The sequence below is a fragment of the Pogona vitticeps genome, chromosome 3 (genome assembly GCF_051106095.1).
Source record: "Pogona vitticeps strain Pit_001003342236 chromosome 3, PviZW2.1, whole genome shotgun sequence".
Lineage (NCBI taxonomy): Eukaryota > Metazoa > Chordata > Lepidosauria > Squamata > Agamidae > Pogona > Pogona vitticeps.
This window is the reverse complement of record NC_135785.1, coordinates 204,752,095-204,764,735: the sequence shown is the minus strand read 5'-3', so window position 1 is coordinate 204,764,735 and position 12,641 is coordinate 204,752,095. Positions and strand designations below refer to the sequence as shown.

At 40.4% G+C, this 12,641-nt stretch overlaps 1 protein-coding gene across 1 annotated transcript in view; it reads right to left on the bottom strand.

Moving 5' to 3' along the window:
- Nucleotides 1-12,641, bottom strand: part of URB1 (URB1 ribosome biogenesis factor) — a 69,984-nt gene that overhangs the window by 16,585 nt on the left and 40,758 nt on the right. Inside the window, exons 24-29 of the mRNA XM_020796189.3 lie at nucleotides 10,321-10,504; nucleotides 8,980-9,038; nucleotides 6,874-7,067; nucleotides 4,713-4,823; nucleotides 3,930-3,993; nucleotides 78-249 (exon numbers count right to left, since the gene is read on the bottom strand). Coding sequence (XP_020651848.3) covers nucleotides 78-249; nucleotides 3,930-3,993; nucleotides 4,713-4,823; nucleotides 6,874-7,067; nucleotides 8,980-9,038; nucleotides 10,321-10,504 — 784 coding nt within the window. The remainder of the gene's footprint in view (nucleotides 1-77; nucleotides 250-3,929; nucleotides 3,994-4,712; nucleotides 4,824-6,873; nucleotides 7,068-8,979; nucleotides 9,039-10,320; nucleotides 10,505-12,641) is intronic.

Genomic DNA, 12,641 nt, shown 5'->3' with positions numbered 1-12,641 from the left:
TTGAAAGACATGCAACTGCATTATTAACAGTAAACAGTTCTACTGCAGAGAAAAAGTCTGCAATCAAGCCAGGGCACCTCTATGAACAAAAGGTGCCGACGCTGGGGGAAATGGAGAATGGTCCTCATCATCATTTCTCGGTCTAGCAGACACAGAATTTCTTCCATGCTTGGCAGCTGCCACAATGACTTCCCCAAACTCTTGCATGTCTTGTGATGTTCCACAGCAGCTGGACCCCAAAGCAGGATTCTGCAATTATATCAAGACAAATGTCACGTTTCCCAAACAAACAGATGAGAAGAATTACAATTATAGAAACGAACTTGACTTCTAAATAGCAGAACAATGTTGGTTTTTTTCCTTCCATTCTTTGTTACCTGAGAACCAAAAGTTGGACTGTGTTTCCTTGACAACCCTCATTTTCCTTCCAAAGCATTTTGAAACAGAAAGGAGAAAGCTATATTCACTGTTGATGGGTTTTCTTTTGTAGTCTTACTTTAAGAGAAAGACTGCAACATTGCCTTCTATGCAGAATTTTGATTACTTGCATAACATATTAGTGAAATAAATGGCAACATGCAGTTGTTTTTTGTAACTATCACAAAGCTTGGTTATTAAAACAAAAGAAGGCATTTTAAAAAAGAAAATGTTTCTTAAAACCCATATATATGGATTGGGCTGATCTGAAAGATGGAAAAACAAAATGAAATATCTGTTTGGCAAGAAGCTGGTCATCACAAACACTCTTTTCCAACAACACAAGAGGCGACTCTACACATGGACATCACCAGATGGGCAATACCAAGATCAAATTATTGTTTTCTGCAGCCAGAGATGGAGAAGTTCTATACAATCAGCAAAAACAAGACCTGGAGCTGATGGTGGATCTGACCATCAGCTTCTTATAGCAAAATTTAAAGGTTAAACTGAATAAAGTAGAAAAACCACTGGGCTACTCAGGTATAATCTAAACCAAATCCTTTATGAATACACAGTGGAAGTGAAGAACAATATAAGGAACTAGATTTGGTGCACAGAGTGCCTGAAGAACTTTGGATAGAGGCTCGTAACATTGTACAGGAGGCAGCAACAAAAACCATCCCAATGAAAAATAAATGCAAAAAAGCAAAGTGGCTGTCCAACAAGGCGTTACAACAGAGTAGAGAAAGGAAACAAAATGTAAGGGAGAGTGGGAAAGCTACAGAAAATTGAATGTGGATTTCCAAGGAATAGCAAGGAGAGACAAGAAGGCCTTCTTAAATGAACAGTGCAAAGGTATAGAGGAAAATAATAGAAAGGGAAAAACAAAAGATCTGTTCAAGAAAATTTGAACTCTTAAAACATTTTGTGCAAAGATGGACATGATAAAGAACAAAAATGGGAGGGACCTCACAGAAGCAGAAGATATCAAGAAGAGGAGGGAAGAATACACAGAGGAATTATACCAGAAAGATCTGGATTTCCCGGACAACCCAGATAATGTGGTTGCTGACCTTGAGCCAGACATCCTGGAGAGTGAAGTCAAGTGGGCCTTAAAAAGCATGGCTAACAACAAGGCCAGTGGAGGTGATGGCATTCCAGTTGAACTATTTAAAATCTTAAAATATGACGCTGTTAAGGTGCTACACTCAATATGCCAGCAAGTTTGGAAAACTCAACAGTGGCCAGAGGACTGGAAAAGATCAGTCTACATCCCAATCCCAAAGAAGGGCAGTGCCAAAGAATGCTCCAACTACCTTACAATTGCACTCATTTCACACGCTTGCAAGGTTATGCTCAAAATCCTCCAAGGTAGGCTTCAGCAGTATGTGGATCAAGAACTCCCAGAAGTACAAGCTGGATGTTGAAGGGGCAGAGGAACCAGAGACCATATTGCTAACATGCGCTGGATTATGGAGAAAGCCAGAGAGTTCCAGAAAAACATCTATTTCTGCTTCATTGACTATGCAAAAGCCTTTGACTGTGTGGACCACAATAAACTATGACAAGTCCTTAAAGAAATGGGAGTACCTGATCAACTTATCTATCTCCTGAGAAATCTATACGGTATGTGGGACAGGAAGTAACAGTTAGAACTGGATATGGAACAACTGATTGGTTCAAAATTGGGAAAGGAGTATGACAAGGCTGTATATTGTCTCCATGCTTATTTAACTTATATGCAGAATGCATCATGCAAAAGGCAGGACTGGATGAATCCCAAGCCAGAATTAAGATTGCCGGAAGAAATATCAGCAACCTCAGATATGCAGATGATACCACTCTGATGGCAGAAAGTGAGGAGGAATTAAAGAACCTCTTAATGAGGGCGAAAGAGGAGAGCACAAACAATAGTCTGAAGCTCAACATCAAAAAAACTAAGATCATGGCCACTGGTCCCATCACCTCCTGGCAAACAGAAGGGGAAGATAAGGAGGCAGTGACAGATTTTACTTTCTTGGGCTCCATGATCCCTGCAGATGGTGACAGCAGCCACGAAATTAAAAGACGCCTGCTTCTTTGCAGGAAAGCGATGACAAAGCTAGACAGCATCTTAAAAAGCAGCGACATCATCTTGCCGACAAAGGTCTGCATAGTCAAAGCTATGGTTTTTCGTGTCGCGATGTATGGAAGTGAGAGCTGGACTATAAAGAAGGCCGACTGCCAAATAATTGATGCTTTTGAATTGTGGTGGTGGAGGAGACTCTTGAGAGTCCCCTGGACTGCAAGGAGACCAAAACTATCCATTCTGAAGGAAATCAACCCTGAGTGCTCACTGGAAGGACAGATCCTGAAGCTGAGGCTCCAATACTTTGGCCATCTCATGAGAAGAGAAGACTCCCTGGAAAAGACCCTGATGTTGGGAAAGTGTGAGGGCAAGAAGAGAAGGGGACAACAGAGAATGAGATGGCTGGACAGCGTCACTGATGCGACCAACAGAGTTGGACCAAACTCTGAGAGGCAGTGAAAGACAGGAGGGCCTGGCGTGCTCTGGTCCATGGGGTCACGAAGAGTCGGACACGACTAAACAACTAAACAACAATAACAACAAAGATTCTGGTTCCTTATTCCACCAACTGGGGCAAATATCCAAGTCTAAGGATATGTCCCTCAAGTGTCTTTGAGCTTTTGTCATCACACTTGCTCTAGCTGTAAAGCAACCAAAATATTCAAGCAGTGCAACTTTCTTGGCTGCCTTGTGACTTGAAAACATGAAAAGCATTGAATCCAGCCCTTCCTCCCAGCAGGGCAGTTGTATTCAGGGATTCTGCCTCTTAAGCAGTGAAACAGATGGGGTGACATCAGGCCATGGATCAGCTACAGAACATGACTGCTCCCAGAAGGAAACAAATGCTGGAACCAATAGTGATTGCTTTCATGGCTAGTAGAAGGCAAGCACACCTCCTGGCAGCCAAGGAGCAATATTACTTAGTTTGTTCTTGCGCCGGTTTTGGAGGCCAGGGGAAGCCTATTATTTACCATCACTGCCAAGTTGTTGGGAGACAGCAGCCTAGTGCACTTTGTACCCTGCATCTTCAGCTGGTGGACCTGACCAGAAGTGACAGCAGCAGAGGATTTTGGAAGGACTAAGCATCCTGTGTGGCAGCAGTAGAATTAAGAAAGGTACTAATGCAGTAAACTACTGCTGTGCCTTCAGTATAATGCAGCCTGGAATGAGGTATCAGATACATGAACAAACCCAGGAACTATCTCCTACTGCTGCATGACAAGGATACATAAGAGGATATGAAGAAAGGTCAAATGACCGTCCTTTGCTTAGCACCACTAGCTTCCTTAAGGAATATCAATTCCTATGCAACTTCCCTTTGTGTAAAAGGTAAGCAAATGTGAAGTGAAAAGACTCGAGGCCAATAATCCAGTAAAGGGAAGATTGATAAATTAAACACGTGAACTGCCTGAGACATTGGCCTTGTTAATGAACAACTAACCTGAAGTTTACAAGGCTTAGCCCATTCTTCTCATACAATTTAAGCAGCAGCAATATCTTCTGATCTTAAAAAAAAAAAAAAGAAAGAAAAGAGAAAGATAAACATGGCAACATTTCTAAGCTTCAGGAGGAGTTCACATAAGCATATGCCTTCACTTGATCACTGCAACATTAAGCACGGGGACTTTTATCTTTGAAAGAGTTATTGTAATTTAAACTCAACACAGCTTCTTTTATCACCTGGAACACCTTCAGTGGAAATTCACCCATTTTGAAGAAAGCCACTGCCTAAGAACACAGCAAGTGGCTTCTGTGCAGCTGCAATCATTACTTAAGAAACAGGCAGAACGCTTTTGAACACTGAATAGCAACAGGATCCTGCCAATTATGAATGGCAGGATACTTTTCTTGCTCCTCCTTTCCCTGATTCAGTTACAATCCTCATACCCCCCCCCCCCCGCCCTCTAGGGCACTCAATGTGGAGCCCTTTGGTTACTATTACTGCTATGCTTTGCTTCAAATTACACCTTTCTCCTAAGAGAGTGTTTCTTTTCCCTCTGAGAATTCTAGTTCTGAGAATGAAAACAAAAAGCACTTAGGGTGCACTTAAATCCCCAAGTGTGCATGCAACACCAATGCACACTTCTTTCACTTCAGTTTCTAGATATTTTCAGGAACTGCAGCTAAATTTTCATGAACTATATATGGCAAATGTGCTTAACCTTCCTGTATCTAAGATTTTTTAAAAAATGATTTATAGACATTCATTTGCAAATACATTTACCAGAAATACTCAGTGTTGCACCATAAGCTCCAAGCAATACAGCAAAATGGCTGCTTTCACAAATGGCAGGGCAGCATTTCACCAGAGTCAACAGGACATCCACTAGCGCTTCTGAAGCAGAAAGAAAGAAACATATTCTCTGCTCTGTGGTAATTTGAAAATACTAAGGCTGTTTCAGAACATCCTTACAACTGCCATGCTGGACGCAAACTATGACAAAGTTCTTCAGCAGGAGGCCTTCTGAGGCTAACGAAGCACCACCGGAGCACAGCTGTGCTCTCCTGCACAAGTCCCATTAATTTCAGCCGAACCATGCAGGGGAACTACTCAGTGGACAGAGATCTTTGAAAATAAAATAGAAAATACACTACAACTAACATTCCATAACCCATAATTTTCACTGAGATATTTTAAGGAGCAACAGTAGCAGATACTTTCAATTCACAAAACTTCCTCTAGTTCATATAGAACTTTGATAAGAAAATGAAAAGGGACATTATTAGTGCACTGAGACATTTTATGACACTTCACTTGTTCAGCTTTTGTGAAGAAGTTAACCGGGTTGATCTTCCTCTTTCTAGTCAGTTAAAGCTGTAAGCTACGGGTGTTTGTTCTTGTGCTAATGCTTCTAGAGGCCAATTAGGCAACTCTGATATTTCTTAAATTCTGCCACGTCACCTCTTTCTAACAATGTGCACCAGCTGGCCTCATGCTCTAGCTGGGATAAGAGTGAAGTTCTGTTATAGCCAATACTAGCTATTCACTTAAAAGAAGGGCAAAAGCTGAGATTGTCAAGCATTACTGTCACTGCATTATCACTTCAAGTCATTCAAAATGTGTGGATTATTTTAGGTCTGTTAAAATACAAAGCAGAAATGGATATATACAAATTGTTTATATAAATAAAGAAACACAGTGGCTGAAATCCAGTAGCAAGTTGCCACTAGAATCAATGGAACTTAAGGGTGACTACATGTGCATTTAGCCTGCTGTATGGTCCACTGCAAAGATGGACTGGTTCACTTGTAAAGATGGCAATCAGACAATGTCTTTGCTGGAGCCAACAGCCCACCCACAGGGCAGGCCTACCCATACCTTTCTGGTCCTTGTCAGGGGCTTCTACTTTTTTTGGTGCAAGTAGGATTGCTCTCTTTTGGTTTATTTCCAGTGCATGCAATTGGAGGGAATGAACCAAAATCCTTTCTCTTTTAATTTGCCAATATAGTGAAGTAGCTTAATAAGAGATCCGCTTCAGGACACTGGCTAATTAAACACTTCTTTTGCAGAAGAGCAGAATAAGTGAACTTTTAAGACTCCATTAGGGCAGCAAAAATGTGCTGCATCACTTATAAAATATTTTAAATCTTTTCTTTCCCTTGTCTTAAAGGGCTAATCAAGAAACTGCCTGCAGCTGAATCTGATGCCCAGTTTGGTTGTAGGTAGGGTGTCAACCATACTTTTAAGAGAAAAGTGTATATTAAGTATGTGTACTAGGTTGTGGGCAGGCTCCCAATCAAACCTTTAAGTGAAGTGTATTAGATGTGTCTATTAGATATACACCTACCTAATACATGTACCTAACTTGTAATACACATATCTAATACACTTAATTTTTTTCACTTCCTCAGCCCTATAGATCAAAGGAAGTGTTTAATTTGCCAATATCCTCAAGTGGCTCTCTTCTTAAACCACTTCACAATACTGGCAAATTGACAGGCGGCTGGTGCAGACCAAATATGGTTCCTTGACATCTACATATAATCTAGATATGAGGATCACACCAAATGGTGTAGTGGACCTCCTAGTGACCTAATTTAGCCACTCCAACTCAACCAGGAAGACAACTCTTGACATAAGTCTTGACTCATCAAATCACCACAGATTCTATGGGCATCCTCTAGCTGTGACAAAGTACTGCATTTTAGCCGGCATTCACATCTATACTAAAAGATAGCTTCTGAGCTAGAAAAAAAGAACATTCAGAGAAAAGCATAATGTACATTTTGAAAATATAGTGTAAAATAATAGTCTTCCAGATACTGCAGCTCAGAAAAAGTGTAGGTGGGTTTGTTAACTGGAACCATGATAAACAATATTTGAAAGGCATCTGAGTTATACATAGACATTAAAGGAAACGAGAAAAAGAGAAAGGAAGCAAAACCTTTTGCTTGAATATTCGTGTCGCAGTCTTCATGCGACCTCAGCATTGTTGAAAGAAATAAAGAGTGCTGCGTGATCATCATGTAAAGAACTGAAAGTTTGACTAATCTCTGACTAAGAGAGGATTCTTTGTGGTACAACAGATTTATGGCTGCATTCAGAGTTTTCAGGAAATCCTGGTGTCCGTAACGATACCTGCATGACAGAGATTTAAAAAGACATATACAAATTATGCACCATGCAAGTAAAACTAGTAATAAAAAAAGGAAATATATACCTCAGCTGTTGGTTTGGCCTGTGTGGTAGCTAAGCATATTGTTCAAAAAGCAGTTTAGGTCAGCTTTCCTCAACCAGAGGCCTTCCAGATATACTAGACTATACCCTCCACAATCTCCATCCAGCAGAGTCAAACTTCTTGCTTGCTTCTACTGATGGGAGATGTAGTCCAACACAACTGAATGTGTGTGTGTGTGTGTGTGTGTGTGCACGCACACACACACATACACACACACATATATACATACATATATACAGTGGTGCCTCGCATAGCGATTGCTCCGTATAGCGATGAAATCGCTTTGCGATGGACTTTTTTCCATCGTAAGAGCGATCGCTTTGCGATGGCCCCAATGGGTAAATTTCGCTTTGCAATGATCACAGGGAAGCGATCATTGCAAAGCCCCCATTTTCGGCCAGCTGATCGGCGGTTCCAAAATGGCCGCCCGCTGTTTTGCCTCGCTTTAGAGGCACTGAAAATGGCCGCCACGATGGAGGATTTTCGCATAAGGCTAGTTTGTAAGCCCATAGGAATGCATTAAACACGTTTTAATGCGTTTCTATGGGCTTTTTAAAATCGCTTAGCGATGAAATTGCTTATCAGTGATTTTTGCTGCACCGATTAACATCGCTAAGCGAGGCACCACTGTATACACACACATAGACACACACACATATATATGCATGACACCCTTTTCCCTGCCAATTGACAATAAGTAAAAGATATGACTATTCCACATTATTTCCAACATGTTTAACACTGGATAAGGACAACAAAATCAAACTACTGTATGTGACCACATTAAATGTAAATTTGCACATTGCCCTATGGAGTATACTGCCAAGAATCAAACATAAACAAGGCTGGTTCCTCAGCTAGAAAGGAAGGATAAACCAGAGGAAGAGACAAATAGCAGCACAGTGCTCACTTGTGAAACTCCCAGATCGAAGATGTTATTGGGTGTTTCCCAGTCACTTTTAAACTTTTCCCGGCAGCCAAGATATAAGGGAAGAGAACAGGGAACTACAATGGGATTCTGGTCCTTTGTAGACCAGACAGTGTTGGAGCAAAGGCTGTACTCCCTGAAATCACTGATTCCTGCCCAAAGCAGCAGGTAGAACTTTTCTCAAAATCAAGCTTCACTGCTCTCTCCTCTTCCTTGTGCAGGGAAAGGGGTTGAAGATTGAAGTGCTCTCAGAGGGTGCTTCCAGAAGCTAGCACCAGAGGTACTGGCTGAGAATAGGTAAGGGAAACCTCTTTTTTTTAAATTGTTAAACAGAGGCAATAGGAATTCCCTTTCCGAGGTGAAAGGTAGGTAACATGAGGCCTCTCGAAGAGACTGGCACCATAAAGATTACATAAAATACAAATATTGAACTTAAGATTCTCCATTAGGTTAGAAGAACTTTGGTTGTGCAACAATTTCACATTCAAACAACATGTCATTTAAGCTAATACCACAAAGCTTTAGTTAAAGAGATTCCTTGAAACATCCCAAAGCCTGGCAAGGTCCACTCTTGGGGAAGAAATACAGTACAAGCTGTTTGTTTCGATGGCTGAAAATGGACCATTTTTGTCTGTGACAGTTTACCAGCACTCCAGTGTCCTCACCCATGCAACAACTCACTCTTGTTGCACATGTAATACCAAGCAGGAAAGAACCTTAAATACATACCAGGTACTTTAGGAAGATATCTTGCATTGTAACAAATATTCTGATTTCGGTACGAAGAGGGAGCATTTAGAAAGTGGCAGAATTGTGCCCTAATACATCCCTGTTTATAAGAGAAAATTATCTGAGGCATCACAGGTGTACATAAATGTGCTTACTTGAGTCCTGCCTTCACAAAAGCCTGCCAGTCTTCTGGAGCTACTTCAGTTCCTGAGTTCTAGATAGGAAACAGCAACACAACACCCCATTACATGGCAGCCGAGGCAAGGAAAGTGTGGCCGTTCAGATGGCGTTGGACTGCAACCCTCGCTAGCCCTACCAAGCACAGAGTAAGGATGAGGTGGGGTAAATAAAGCTTTGAGAACTTCTGCACCTTTTCTATTTGATAAAAGACAACAACTTAAAAACTCCCCAACATGGATAAAGAAAACTGAATTTCATAAATGGTTTGGCATTTCCCCAAAATGTGTGCTATGCCAACTGTAGCACTGAATGCATCTTCCAATACATGCAAAGCACTTTTTTTTCTTAGAACAAAATTCTATTAAATCCAAAGGACTTTCTTACAAGCAGGGATGGGGACTTGTGACTTGAAACTCATTGTTGAGTCTCACTTAAGTTGCACCAGCAACTTGACTTGGATTCAACTCCCCCCCCCCCACGCACAATGACTTGCACTTGAATTGTGACTTGGAACTATTTTTCCTTGTCAAGTCTCTCCACTTTCTCCTGGTGCTTACCTGGTCCTGCTGCCACTGCCTCATGCCTCTGTCCTCAGAAGCAAGCTTCAGGCTTGGTTTCCTTTCCAGGAGCCAGGTCTGCTGCTTTGGGGCATGCTCAGAATTATAAATATGCCCAGAAGCGGCAGGCCTGGCTCCTGCTTCTGGGCATGCCCAGACTTCCAAGTGTTCCCAAAAGTGGCAGACTTGGCTCCTGCTTTTGGGCATACCCAGAAGTAGCAGGCCTTGCTCCTGAAAGGGAAGCTGAACCTTCTGCTTGCTTCTGAGGACAGTGGTGTGCAATGGCGGCAGGAACAAGCAGTTGTGAGTGGGCAATGGGGGAAAAACATTTTCAAAAATGATCTCAAATACCACTGATACCACTGAGACTCCACATGATTCTATGAAAATTCAATTGTAAGAACACTGTAGAATAGAATACATATAGAGAAGAGGGTAATTTTAGTCTGCAGTCCATTGTGGCAAAAACAATAGCTTTGTGGCACCATTAACATTGAAAAATTTTATTTGGCAAATATCCTGAGCTACTAAATGAATCTGAAGAAGTGGGCTACAATGCATAAAAATATACTCCAAACAGAATTTCCCGTTTTAAGTTGCGACAAGATTTTCTTTTGGAGGAAGAGCTTGTGCAGATACACCTCCCTTTGTGGAAAAATTACTGGTAGCCATCAGCATCTGCTGTACTTGACACATCACTCTCTAATACAGACTGACACGCAACAAACTGTAGCGGGGTTAAGATACTGCAATCCTTACTAGTAATTTTTCTAGTCTTGACAGCATGGCGCTCTCAATTTCAGAGTGTGTTTCCGGTTCTCTGCTACTGCTATAAGCAAGGATCAGCCATTTCATGCAGGCAGCTAGCAGGCATTTCTTCCATGAATGCAACATCTCTTTTGAGCTCTCCAGAGCTTTCGATATAGCATCAGCAATCACCCAGCTGTTTGAAAAGAGCAATGAAGATGAACTGGTGTGTTCTGTTGAATCAATGCCAGCACCCACAATTAAGCTTGAACCAAAGGAAAAGGAAACATTTCTGGTTTAATTTAAGGAGTTGGAAGATCAGCCAAATCAGGGGACAATGTAGGTTATCTTCAAGCTCTGAGAGCCATATTTCACCTCTGAAAATACTTAACTACTCATTTTACCTCCAAAATAATTCATCTAGTGTACAATGATATAGTATCAGTCTCATATGCTTTGCACCACAGAGGGTGCTGTGGACACTGTATATAATTTCCAGCTAAGAAGGCCAAATGGCACAGGAGTCATGACCACCACAGATGATTCCTCCGGTTCATCACTCTTTTGGTAAGTTTTTTTTAATTAATAAAAGGAAATTATGAATAACAAAATTAAAACTAAAATACAAACTCAGTGGTGCTGACACACAATACACATTAAACTTTTCCCACCCATACCATCTTCACCCTTGGGACTGTGACCAATAATATCAGTTTGGAGCCGTTTTCACACCATTTCTCTTCAAAAATACACTGATTCTTTTGCTGGCATATAGCCTTTCCCCTTTGAAAATACATACTCCCAAGTATAAATTCCATACATCTTTGAAATCATTAGACTTTACCATTCCTCCTCTTATTTTCATTTCAGATATTAACTCGTTGTTAATTGCTAAACTCCACATTTCTTTATACCAAATGTCAAGATTGATTTGTCGCTTTTCCAATTCTTTGCAACTATTAATCTTGCTACTGTAACCATTATAACAACTAATTCTTTCTGATCTCCTTTCAAAAGGGCATTATTAATTATGTTCAGGAGGGTAATAATTAGCGATATCTGAATATTGCATCCAATAATTTTTCTAATTTCTTTAAAAAACACTGCCAATTCTTTCTTTCTTATTTCACATGTCCACCACATATGCATACAGATCCTTTTTGCCTTTGTGCAACTCCAGCATTGAGATTGTATGCTTTTATTATGTTCAATCTTGCTGGAGTTAAATACCATCTCCATGCTACCTTATTAACAATTTTCTTTTACCCTTATAGACATATTCTTCATTATTTTTTGTGACCATATCTTGTTCCAATCCTCTCCTTTAATCTTTTCATCAAAGCCCTCCTGCCACTGGTTTGCCATGTGTTCCAATCCTGCACGTACTAAAACTTTATAAAGTACGCTGTTCCCTTTCTTTTGCTTCCTTCTTCTTGATCTTGTCTTCGTTCAATAATCTCCTCAAATTGTGTCAATTTTCTAATCTCTCCTTTTCTGGTCCAGTCTCTAGTCCAACTTTCCATTTGGAGTATGCTTAACCAGGATATTCCCTCTTCTTCCACAAGTTTCCTTTATAGTATTTTTATATTTTATCTTTTTCATCCAACTCTTTATTGTGTTTATCTCTTTCTCCATTAATACTTCTTTAAATTTACTTTTAAGAGTTTTGGGGAAACTCTGGACCTCCACTACTTATAGCAATGGTGAAATAGGTGGACTGAATATATATCTGTAATTATTCCATCACTCTGTCATATTCATCAGAAAGGGATTAGTTATTCTCTTAATTTCTTTTACATTTTTTTCTTTAAAGAAAAAGCCCTCCATTCTGTCAGAGTATCTTTTGATAAGGTCTAAGTCTCACGTTTGGTACAGTTTTTGTTGCATTGTTTTAATACCTCCAAAAAACTTCTCCCTGCTTCTCTGACACACTCTGGATTTCAGCTAAAAGCGGTTTGACAACTACTGTATATCCAAATCAAGGAAATGATGATTAGCACAAAATATTGTTTGTCCACAAATTAGAATACAGTAGAAACCCAAGTTCAAATCATGGTCTGCAATCCTAGTTTGAAGACCAACTATGTTTTGCTAGCAAAGTAAGATATATGCAGATCAGAAATGGTAGCACATGACATATGTGTATATCATGTGCTGTCAAGTCAGAACTGATTTATAGCAACCCTAATAGTGCTTTTGAAGTGAGACATTTGAAGAGTGATTTTATTAGTTCCAGCCCCACTCTTGTGAGTTTCCATGGTTAAGTGGGCATTCAAACTCAGATCTCTATCCAGTATACCACACAAGGTATCTACAATAGCTTGCTGTTAAAC